Here is a 9756-nt window from a genome sequence, read left to right on the forward strand (position 1 = left end):
GCTGAGGGAAGGGAACATTCCGAGCTCCTGCAGCAGACACACGGGGCTGTGTGTCTGCCTTGCAGGGAGCAGAGCATCCCGTGGTGCCGGGGTTTTCCTGTTGAGCACACCCTGACAGCAGCGGGGAGCTGCTGACAGCACCGCTCTGGGTGTGTGAAGGAGCCTGTGTGACAGCCCAGGCTGGCTGTCCTGCCCACACTGTCCTGCTCCAGCTCCCCTGGCTTTCGGGAGCTCTGGGCTGTTGGAGGAAGGTGGAAGCTCCGTGCTCCCGGTGCTGGTACACGAGCTGCAGTTCCAGGAATCCCTGTCCTCCTCCGTGAGCTTCCCAGGAATTTAACACCCCTCTCCCAGCCTGCTGACTGTTGGGTTGGATCCTCCTCCCGAAACCACTCGAGTTCAGAATCCTTAGTGAAATGTTTTTCAGTGTTTTGAGAATTCCTCAGCAGAACTTCACTGGAATACAACACCCAGACATGTTATTTTATGTATTTATTTTACATTTTTAGTGTTGAGACCAAAGGGAGTTGGTTGTTCCAGGACAGATGGTGGCAGGAGCTGTTTGCCCACACGTGTGTACTTTAGTTAACACTTGGGGAGGGGACAAGGACAAGTCCCTTTCCCTCTGGCTGGAACAGGAGCAGAGCAGGACATCCCTGATCCAGAGGGGTGTGCAGCCTCCTGTTGAAAGCAAACACTGTTTTCCAGCACTTGCTGGGTTAAGGCTCTGGGCTGTTTGGAGGGATCACTTTTCTGCCTGTGGTTTTTGAGCGTTTTCCATGAAATTCCTTTATAAGGAACAGGGTGTTCAGTGGTGTTCCTAGAAATCCATGCCTGGAGGCTCAGTGTGGTAGGCTGGAGCTGGGTGGTTCCTGTTAACCCTCAGAGCATCAACCATCTGTGTAAGCCTTGAGCAAGATGTGTGTAAGTGCTGCTCTGCCAAGGGAGGTGTCTGTGCAGGAATTCCTGCTGGGCAGTGCTCAGAGGGACCCAGCCCTGCCATGTCCTGTGCCCTGCCCTGTGCCCACCTCCAGCTTCCAGCTCCAGTTCTGGTCACAAGTGGAAATTAAATTTGGTTTTCTGTTTGCTTGGTGAGCAGGAATTCCTGCTGGGCAGTGCTCAGAGGGACACTGCCATGTCCTGTGCCCTGCCCTGTGCCCACCTCCAGCTTCCAGCCCCAGTTCTGACCACGAGTGGAAATGGAATTTGATTTTCTGTTTGCTTGGTGAGCTGGTGTCACCTTGAGTGAGGTGGAAGGAGCTGGATCTGCTGCTTCCAGCCCCTGTCTGGGGTTTGGAGCCCTGTGCTGCCTCTGGCAGGGTTTGGGTACCTGCTGTCTCACCTTTAGTGGCAGGTACGGTGTCAGTGCACCTGGAATTGTGGCAGGGTAACCCAGACCGAGCAGTGAAGTGCTGCACCACAGTAACCACTTAAATATCCAAGCCCTGAGTGTTTTGGGTTGCAAGGGACCTTCAGGATGATGGAGTTGCTTGGGCAGGGAGGGCTGAGCGTGTTGCTGTCCCCCCTCAGGTACCAGGATTATTTATGACCGTAAGTTCTTGATGGAATGCCGCAATTCTCCGGTTGCCAAAACACCCCCCTCCGACCTTCCGGACATTCCAGGCGTCACCAGCCCCAGCGTGGAGGAGCTGAAGCTCGAGAACCACCATGTCCAAAGCTGTGAGGAGAAAGTGAGCGCAGGTAAGTGCAGGCAACAAAAAACCCCAGCAGCCTGTGAGGTGCACTGCTGATTCCTAGAAATTGCAGAGCTGGAGTGGAGCCAGGAGATTCCCAGGAACTGTGGTCAATTCTCCAATAACTTCTTGGAAAGTCAGAGTGGGCTCAGTGTCACAGGGTAACGAGGTTCTGGCAGTTGTTTGATCCTGCTCTGGGCCCCAGCAATGTGACTTTTGCAGTTATTGGGTGTAATGGGATATAATTCCCATTGATTCAGCATTTGGGAAGCTGCTGTTGGATTAGGAGCCCTGTGGAGAGCAGAGCAGAGGGGCAGCTGCTGCTGCCTCTCCCTGAGCTGGGCCGTGCTGCAGCTGCTTGGAGTTTCAAGTTACAATTCAGAGCAGGATTTACTTGGGTTTTTAATATCAGCTGAGTTGTAAATTCTGCCTGCCTGTTTCTGACCCCGTTTTGTGACAGGGACACTTCACTGAGGCCCTGCTGCAGCAACCTGAGCCAAAGTTGCCCCTGAATAATTAATCTTTAAAGTTATTCGAGGTTATTTCTTGAAGCAACCTGAACCTACTAAGTGCAAGTATTTATCTTCTCTCTAAAAATAAAGATCTGAATGCTCTTGTGTGCTTGCTCCAAGTAGAATCTCTCCAGAGTCAGGGTTCCCTCATGCCTGACACGCTTTTTGTGGCTCACTGGACTCCCTGGCACCCTGAAATGCAGTCTGGCTGCTGGGCTGTGGCTGTCCCAGAGAATCCCTGTCCTCAGGAACAGCTCCTGGCTGCCCTGTGGTTCCTGCCAGGCTGTGGGAGCAGCCCTTGGGGTGATGAGTGTGAAATGTGCCTCAGTGTGGTTCTTTACGTTCCTTGTTGCAAGGAAATCCAGGGGTAAGAATAAATCATTTAAAGGGCATTTTCTCTCCCTCTGCTCTCGTGTGAGATCCCCCAGTGCTGACACCTTGACCAGAGCTTCACAAGATGATTTTCACACCAACCCTGATGCCTGAACGCAGATTTTAAGCCCAAACTACCCATTTCTGAAGCACAGAATTCACTAAAATCCGTGGTATTTAATGTGGAACTCAGGACTGAGCTGTGCTTTTGTCCCTCCCAGCAGGTGAGGAAGAGCAGTTCGACATGGACATCTAACACACCTGCCCGGAGAGTGCTGATCCAGTGAAGCACCAGGACTTGCCTTGAGGATTCCCACCAGCCAGGCTTACAGCAGCCCATGCCTTGAGTGCCTTCCTGCTCCTGGGAAGGGCAGATTCCCACGGGAGAGCAGAGCAGGTCCTGTTCCAGGGGCCGGGGCTCGGGATGCTGGAGGAGACACTCTCTCCCCCTTGGTTTCGGTTCCACTTTTATGCTTTTGTTAATCATTTTAATACTGTACCAGTTACAGAAATGCAATATAAGGGAGAAATAAAAATCATGTGGAGTCTCCTGGTGTGGAGATGAATGCAATAAATGTGGCTTCTGTCCCTTATTCCAGCCAACCTGAGGCATTGAAATGGTGCCCCCTGTGCTGCTGGGCCTGGGCCAAACTTCCCTGCTCCCACCTGGTCCCCTGGGGAAGTTTTGTTCTGCCAAATCTGCCTCCAGAACAGTGACAAAAACCGTCCCCTGAGACCTTCCAGAAGGTTCTGTCACAAGTTGTGTTCTCTTGCCTGCCTCAAGGGCCAGGCTCAGGCTGCAGGTGGGAATATTTGGGATTAGTTCACCTGGAGGGTTCCTGGCTGAGCTGCCTTCTGCCCTGCCAGGGAGAGGAAGGGCTCTCCAGCTTCTCCACTGCAATTCTTTCTTTCTGGCATGTGCTTGCCTGAGTTTGTGATCCATGGTGAAATTTCCATGCTGCTTTACCCCTGCCTCTCTTTTTCATCACGTGGTGGGCAGGGAGAAGAGCTTTGAGGGAGAGGGCTTCACAGGGAAGGTTAGAAACAAAATACCTGGGTTTAAGACAGGGGTTTTCATCAGAGAAGGTTAATTCTGCTGCAGGAAGGTTCAGTTTGGGTCCCCAGAACAAATATCTTCATTTTGAGCCTCAGTGAGGTTTGATAAGTGTATGTAAGGCACGTTGCTGTGTTACTGCTGGGGGGTGGAGGCATCTCAGAGGAGGAAAATCCTTATGGGACACTGGAAGCCTGAACTTCAGACTTCCCAAACCACAAGGAGTGTCTGTGCAAATCAGGTTTGGGAGATAGCATTTAAATATCTGCTAATGAAGCTCAGTGGTGACATTATGATATGCAAACCCTCAATAAAGAACAACAGAACAAAGCAATTGCTGCAGATAAACCTGCATTTCTCTAAGATAAGATTTAAGGGTTTCTCTGAAGCCTTAATGGGAACAAATCCAAATTTATTACCTTCAGGTGTGACTTTATCAGTCTCAGCTGCACCAGTTAGGTTCTGAAGATGGTTTAGAGAGGAGCTGCTGCAGCTGGGACTGACTTTTTCCTCTGCTAAATTTGTGGTTTTCTTTTAAAATGGCACTGCTGGACTGTGGTGCAGCTGCAGTTTTTGGTTCAGCAAAATTTCCCATGTTGATGGTAATTTCCCCAAAGTTCCCCTGTTCAGGGAAGACTGAAATAGCCAGGACAGGCTGGGTAGGGTTTGCAGGGGCTGGATCCCTGCACTTGTGCTGGGGCTCGTTCTGCTGTGCCCTAAGCAGAATGTTAGGAATTCCATGGGAATTCCCTGCTGTGGGTTTACAGTGGAAGGGTTGGATTGATGGAGCCCTTGATGAGCAGCACAGGGAGCTCAGCAGGATCTGGTGTCACCCTCCCTTGAGCTGTGTGTCTGGCCAGTGTCCCTGTGTCACCCAGGACTGTGGTTTCATGGGACACAGGGTGCTGGTGGCCCTGGGACGCCCCAAAGGTGCTGTCCCAAGCTGAGGGCTGCACATCCAGGCAGTTTGGGGAGAAATGAGCTGATTTCAGCTCAACCACCCGTGCCTGTTGCAGGAGCCGTGCGGGGTTGGGCTCTGGTGTCAGTACAAAAGCGGCTGTGTGGATTTTGGGGTGGCAGGTATTGCAGGTAATGCTCCTAAATGCCATTCCCTCCCACCTGTAGGAGAGGTAACACGTGCTGGAGGTGTTAAGCGCTCTGTGTCCCTGCAGCTTGGGCAGCTTTGCATTGGTATCTGCTGCTTATGCAGATCTGCGGCAGCATCAAAGCACCAGGTGCATCTGACACTGATAATTCAGAGCGAGGGAGGAAACGCGTGAAACACCTGGCCAGGTGTGAGCAGGGGTCCTGCTGGGTTCTGGTGCAGGGCCCTGGGGCCATGGGGAGCGTTGTGGGGGGCAGAGAACAGCGACCAAAGCAGTGGATGTGATGAGGTGATGGGGACATCTGCTCTGCTGCAATTTGTCCTAAACCCGTTCCTTAAACCTTTTCACCCGTGGTGTGGGACCAAGTGGTCTCAGCATCCCGTTGCTCTGGTCCTTCCCTCCCCTCCCTCCCAGCCCCAGCTGCTGCATCCTTCAGCCAGACAGTTTTAGATCCGTCTCTTGGTGCATTCACGTTTGCAGCTCCCCAAACTTCCCTGAGCCTTGCAAGGAGCAGCTCAGCGTTCCAGGGCACATCCCTGCTTCCCCAGGGGGTGTTCCCCACCCGACACTCGCACTCCCCGGCCGAGGAGCTGCTTTTTGCACAGGCTGGGCCCAGTTGTGCACAGTGGGAGGGAGGGAGGGAGGCAGTCGTGGGTGGCTGAGGCACAGCTGGGATGCTCCAGGGAGGTCTCAGGACAAGTTGGCTTTGTCGTTGCATTTCCCATCCCAGCCCCTTTTTGTCTCAAGCAGGCAGAGCAGCACACACACGGTGTCCCTGTGTCTTGCCCCACATCTGTGTGTCCTGCTCTGTGTCCCAGTCACGGGACAAACACCACCTGCCCGGCCCGGCTCGTGCTCTAATGCACCATTTGTACAAATATCACCCTCGGCCTGTGATAAGCCCCCTCAGTCTGTTTGTTCTTGCTTTTTCCTTTTTATGTGTCCAAAGTAATCGGTGCCTGCAGTCCCCCCTGGCCAAGGCAGCCCTTTCTGGAGCAGAACCTGCCTGCTCCCCCCAGCTCTGGGATGCTGGAGGGGCTCAGGCAGGACCCCGTGACAGGACTGGGGTTGTCCCCCGCTTTGTCCTGCGTGTCTGGGCTCCCTGTGTCCCCCAGCCGATGCAGATTGGGGCAGGAGCGGGGCCAGAGCTCTCCCTGCTCAGTTCAGGTCCTCCCTCACAGCCCGAGCCTGGCAGAGCTCGGCTCGCCAGCAGATCCTTGCCTAAACCCGACTTTATTGTCATTGTCCACACTTTGATGTTTTCCTTACAGCCCTGGAATCCCAGCCTTTATTTTTCCACCCTGCTCTTCCCAGGGAACGGCTGCTGCCTCCCCCTGCCCCGCCACAACTTTTGAACCCGCTGCTGGATTCCAAGCAGGCGTGACGGAGGGGCAGAGATGGCAGAGATACAGAGCTCGGGGGGGCTCGGGGGGCGCTGGGGGAGTGAATCCTCCTGCTTTGGAGCCGTTTGTGAGCAGGAGTAACGAAACTGCCGAGAAAGAGGCAAAATAATGTAATTTTACATCACCCGGAGCGCAGATGTGCAGGTTCCTGCTTTGCCTCCTGCCGGGGGTCAGCCCCGCGCCCCCGGCCCAGCCTTGACAGCTGCTGCAAATGACCCTCGAATGACGGGCCAGGGCCGGTGTGAAAGCTGCTGGAATATGTAAGCGGCCCCGGGGAGGGTCTGCTGGGGCGGGGGAGCAGCAGACACGCTTTGTTTATCCGCCGGCAGGGATGTGGATTGGGGATAATCAGGCTGGGCTGGGATGTGGAGTCGGGGCTGCTGCTGGGGAGGGGCGGGATGGGGGTGGCCCTTGTCCCGTCCTGCGCCGTTCCGCCCGTTCCCGCTGCTGCTGGGGAGCTCCCCACGCGTGTGTCCCGTCCGTGGAGGCGGCTGTGGACCGGGGCTGCAGCTCGGTCACACCCGGGGACTGAGCCTCGCTGCCCTGCGGGAGACACGCTCGGGACCCCGCTCATCGCCCCCAGCCCCATCGCCCCTCCCGATGGGTGACCCAAAGGAGTTGTCAGCGCCACACGGCTTAGAATTCACTGCTCTTACAGGGCACGGCCCTTCCCTTAGCTCCGGAGGGTTAATAAAGGAGGAAAAATCCCTCCAGCCTCCCCTCCCACGCCTGCAGGTGCCTCCCTTGCTCCCTCCCTCATCAGGATGGGAACACCTTCGTCCTTATCTCACGTGAGCTTTGGAGCCTTCGAGCATCCTTTGCACTCCTGGAGGGACCCCCTTGCTCTGGTAGCTTGAGGAGCAGCCAGAGTCCACCTGCCCTCACACCCTGGCAGACCACCAACAGCAAAACTCAGCAGAGTCCAGTAGGCACTTTTAATATATATAATTTATTGATGAATTGTACAGCTGTGACCTTTTCGTACCACCCCATCCAGCGAGGGGGAAAAGGCTTGAGCAGAGCTGTGGTTACTTGTTTGTAACAGCTGCCCACCTGGATCTGCCAGCTGGGGCTCTGGACGCTGGGTAATACATTAACTTGTCTGAGCTGCAATAGAAATCTGATAGTTTTAATAGACATATAATAGAATTCTTAGGAGAAATGCCTAAACCCTAGGGGAGAAGGAAAATCCCAGTGGTGTGGATGCTCAGCATAGCCAGACACTGGAGCTGCAGGGTCCTGAGAACCTGTGGCTCCTGGTGATTCCTGTGTCTGGGAGAAGCAGCATTGCCTGAGCCATGTCATGGCAGGGAACAACGCTGCTGTGCCCCAGTCCTGCCCCTCAGCTCTGCCTCTGTCCCACACAGCTCCTCGGTAAACACAGCACGAGGCACCCACAGCTCCAGAGCTGCTCCTCTCACAGGGAGGTGCCTGGAGGCCTTTTCCACGTGGAGCCCGGATCCAGCCAGGCACTGCGGCCGTGCAGCGCTGCAGAACTGCCGGGCACCCGATCCTCCCCAGCTCCGGCCAGGGCTGTGCCAACCCCCAGGAGCGCGGCCTTCAGAGACACCCTGCTCTGTGCAGTGCTCCTGCCTTGGGTGGCTGGTCCCTGGGGCACTTTGGGGCACAGATGTGCACCTTCCTGGCAGGGAGCAGGGTGGTCTCAGTTGCAGCCACACTCCTCGATGATCATGTCCTCGTGGTGGCGGACAACGATTTCACCCTTCTCGTAGTAGAGCATGGAGAGGGGGCTCATCTTGACTGGGGAGCAGGCGGGACACGGCACCTGGTTGGGCTTGTAGAGCTGCAGCAAACTCTGTGGGAGACACGGGAAGGGCAGAACATTCCTGTGCTGCGGGCAGGGGGTGTGGGGGGCGTGGGGGATGCAGGGGCAGCATCCCCTCTTACCTGTATGTAGGCGTGGTTGGTGGGCTTGAAGGTCTCGTCCACGGGTGAGGGGCACAGCCCTTCACAGCGGTAGGCGTTGTACTTCTTGGGGTAGACGATCCAGCTTCCCCAGCCCGTCTGCTCAAAATCCACCATCATGTCCACCCGCCTGCACAGGGCCCTGCCGTGGTCCCGCGGGGCGGCCGCGGCAGCGTCGCTCGCTTTGATCCTTTGCCTCTCCATCCTGTTCCTGCGGTGCCGGCGCGCCCCCGCGCCCCGCGCCCCGCCGTCACGCATGATGTACTTGGAGGTCTCCGCGGTCCTGATGAGGCTGTGGTCCCCCGGAGACTTGTCTTTGGAGAAGACGAGCAGCAGGACTCTGTCTGCCACGTCCTGGGGCAGCGCTGGGTCCCCGGGGCCGGTGTCTGTGAGGGCAGCGCCGGCCGGGGCAGCCGGCCCGCTCAGCTCCCACTGCCCCCTTCCCGTGGGACCGCGGTGCCCAGCGACCGCGGCTTGGTGGAGCCAGGACCGCAGCAGGTTGGTGACCTCAAAGACCTTCCAGGACGCCTGGGTGGCAGAGGGGCTGTCAGCCACGGTGCCCAGGAAGAGCTGGTGGGCGCAGGTCCCATCTCCCCGGCACCTGCGCCGCTGGCTGTGGTAGATGTCCAGGGACACGTTGTGGGCACGGGAGAGGCCGGGCAGGCGGACACGGAGCTGAGCCAGGTTCACCTCCTGGCTGCTGGAGAGGGAGGACATGTCGAAGGAGAGCGCCCAGCGGGAGCCGTTCTGCAGGGACCCTGAAAGCCAAGGGCACGGTGAGGGGACGTGGTGCCAGGGGTGCCAGAGCTGGGGGTACAGTGCCCTCGCCCACTGCCGGGGAAGCATCCCTGCCGTGGGAGCCTGAGGGTCGGGAGAAAGCAGCTGGATCCACCTGAGAGCCAGCGAGAGCCTCAGGCAGGGCTGGGAACAGGCCCGGGACTGTGGGGATCCCTGGACAGGGTTTTATGGGAACCGTGCAGGTCCCGGGGATGGTGCTGGTCCCAGGACAGGGGAGCTCGGGGACAGTGGCAGTCCTGGAAAGAGGGACAGTGCTGATCCCGGAGACAGGGCTGCCCGGGACCGGTGCCCGTCCTGGGAATAGTGCGGGTCCCAGGACAGGGATGTTCGGGGACGCTGGGAGCCCCGGGGACGGTGACGGTCCCAGGACAGGGATGTTCGGGGACGCTGGGAGCCCCGGGGACGGTGACGGTCCCAGGACAGGGATGTTCGGGGACGCTGGGAGCCCCGGGGACGGTGACGGTCCCAGGACAGGGATGTTCGGGGACGCTGGGAGCCCCGGGGACGGTGACGGTCCCAGGACAGGGATGCCCGCGGCCCCACTCACCGTGTGGGGAGAGGCTGAGAGCGGCGGCGGCGGCGGCGCGGAGCGGGGCGGGAGGGGCGCGGAGCAGCTGCAGCATCAGCGCGGGGCAGCGCGGCGGGGAGCGGGCCGGGGCGAGGGTCGGTGCCCAGGGGAGCGCCCGGGTGGATGCTCCGGTCGGTGCCCAGGTGAGTGCCCCGGTGGATGCTCCGGTCGGTGCCCAGGTGGATGCTCCGGTCGGTGCCCAGGTGAGTGCCCGGGTCGGAGCGCAGCCCAGGCAGAACAGGGCTAGGGCGCAGAGCGCCAGCGCGGGCACGGAGCGGAGCGGGACCCGCATGTCTGCCCGGGCCACCCGCGGCCGCCCTATTTGT

At 57.9% G+C, this 9756-nt stretch overlaps 2 protein-coding genes across 3 annotated transcripts in view; one reads left to right on the plus strand and one right to left on the minus strand.

Annotated features, from left to right (window-relative positions):
- Positions 1 to 3150, plus strand: part of EIF4EBP1 (eukaryotic translation initiation factor 4E binding protein 1) — a 5051-nt gene extending 1901 nt beyond the window's left edge. Inside the window, exons 2-3 of one of the 2 annotated variants that reach the window (XM_015648729.3) lie at positions 1528 to 1698; positions 2797 to 3150. In XM_015648729.3, coding sequence (XP_015504215.1) covers positions 1528 to 1698; positions 2797 to 2831 — 206 coding nt within the window. In that variant the 3' untranslated portion in view covers positions 2832 to 3150. The remainder of the gene's footprint in view (positions 1 to 1527; positions 1699 to 2796) is intronic. The other variant, XM_015648730.3, reaches the window with a different exon arrangement.
- A 3922-nt stretch (positions 3151 to 7072) lies between these two features.
- On the minus strand, positions 7073 to 9740 carry LOC107213850 (nodal homolog). The gene is made up of 3 exons (XM_015648710.2): positions 9410 to 9740; positions 8047 to 8822; positions 7073 to 7954 (listed from the first exon to the last, which is right to left on the minus strand). Exons 1-3 carry the CDS (start codon positions 9720 to 9722, stop codon positions 7802 to 7804), a joined length of 1242 nt encoding a protein of 413 aa, XP_015504196.1. The 5' UTR covers positions 9723 to 9740; the 3' UTR covers positions 7073 to 7801.
- Between the last annotated feature and the right edge of the window lie 16 nt (positions 9741 to 9756).

This window comes from Parus major, chromosome 22 (genome assembly GCF_001522545.3).
Source record: "Parus major isolate Abel chromosome 22, Parus_major1.1, whole genome shotgun sequence".
In the NCBI taxonomy this organism is placed as follows: domain Eukaryota; kingdom Metazoa; phylum Chordata; class Aves; order Passeriformes; family Paridae; genus Parus; species Parus major.

Bases quoted from the DNA above. Each gene is read 5' to 3' on its own strand.
- LOC107213850 (XM_015648710.2), bottom strand. From the start codon at position 9,722: ATGCGGGTCCCGCTCCGCTCCGTGCCCGCGCTGGCGCTCTGCGCCCTA. The intron at 8,823-9,409 runs GTGAGTGGGGCC...CTTGGCTTTCAG, and splicing joins TCTCAGCCTCTCCCCACACG to GGTCCCTGCAGAACGGCTCC. The intron at 7,955-8,046 runs GTAAGAGGGGAT...TGTCTCCCACAG, and splicing joins CCAACCACGCCTACATACAG to AGTTTGCTGCAGCTCTACAA.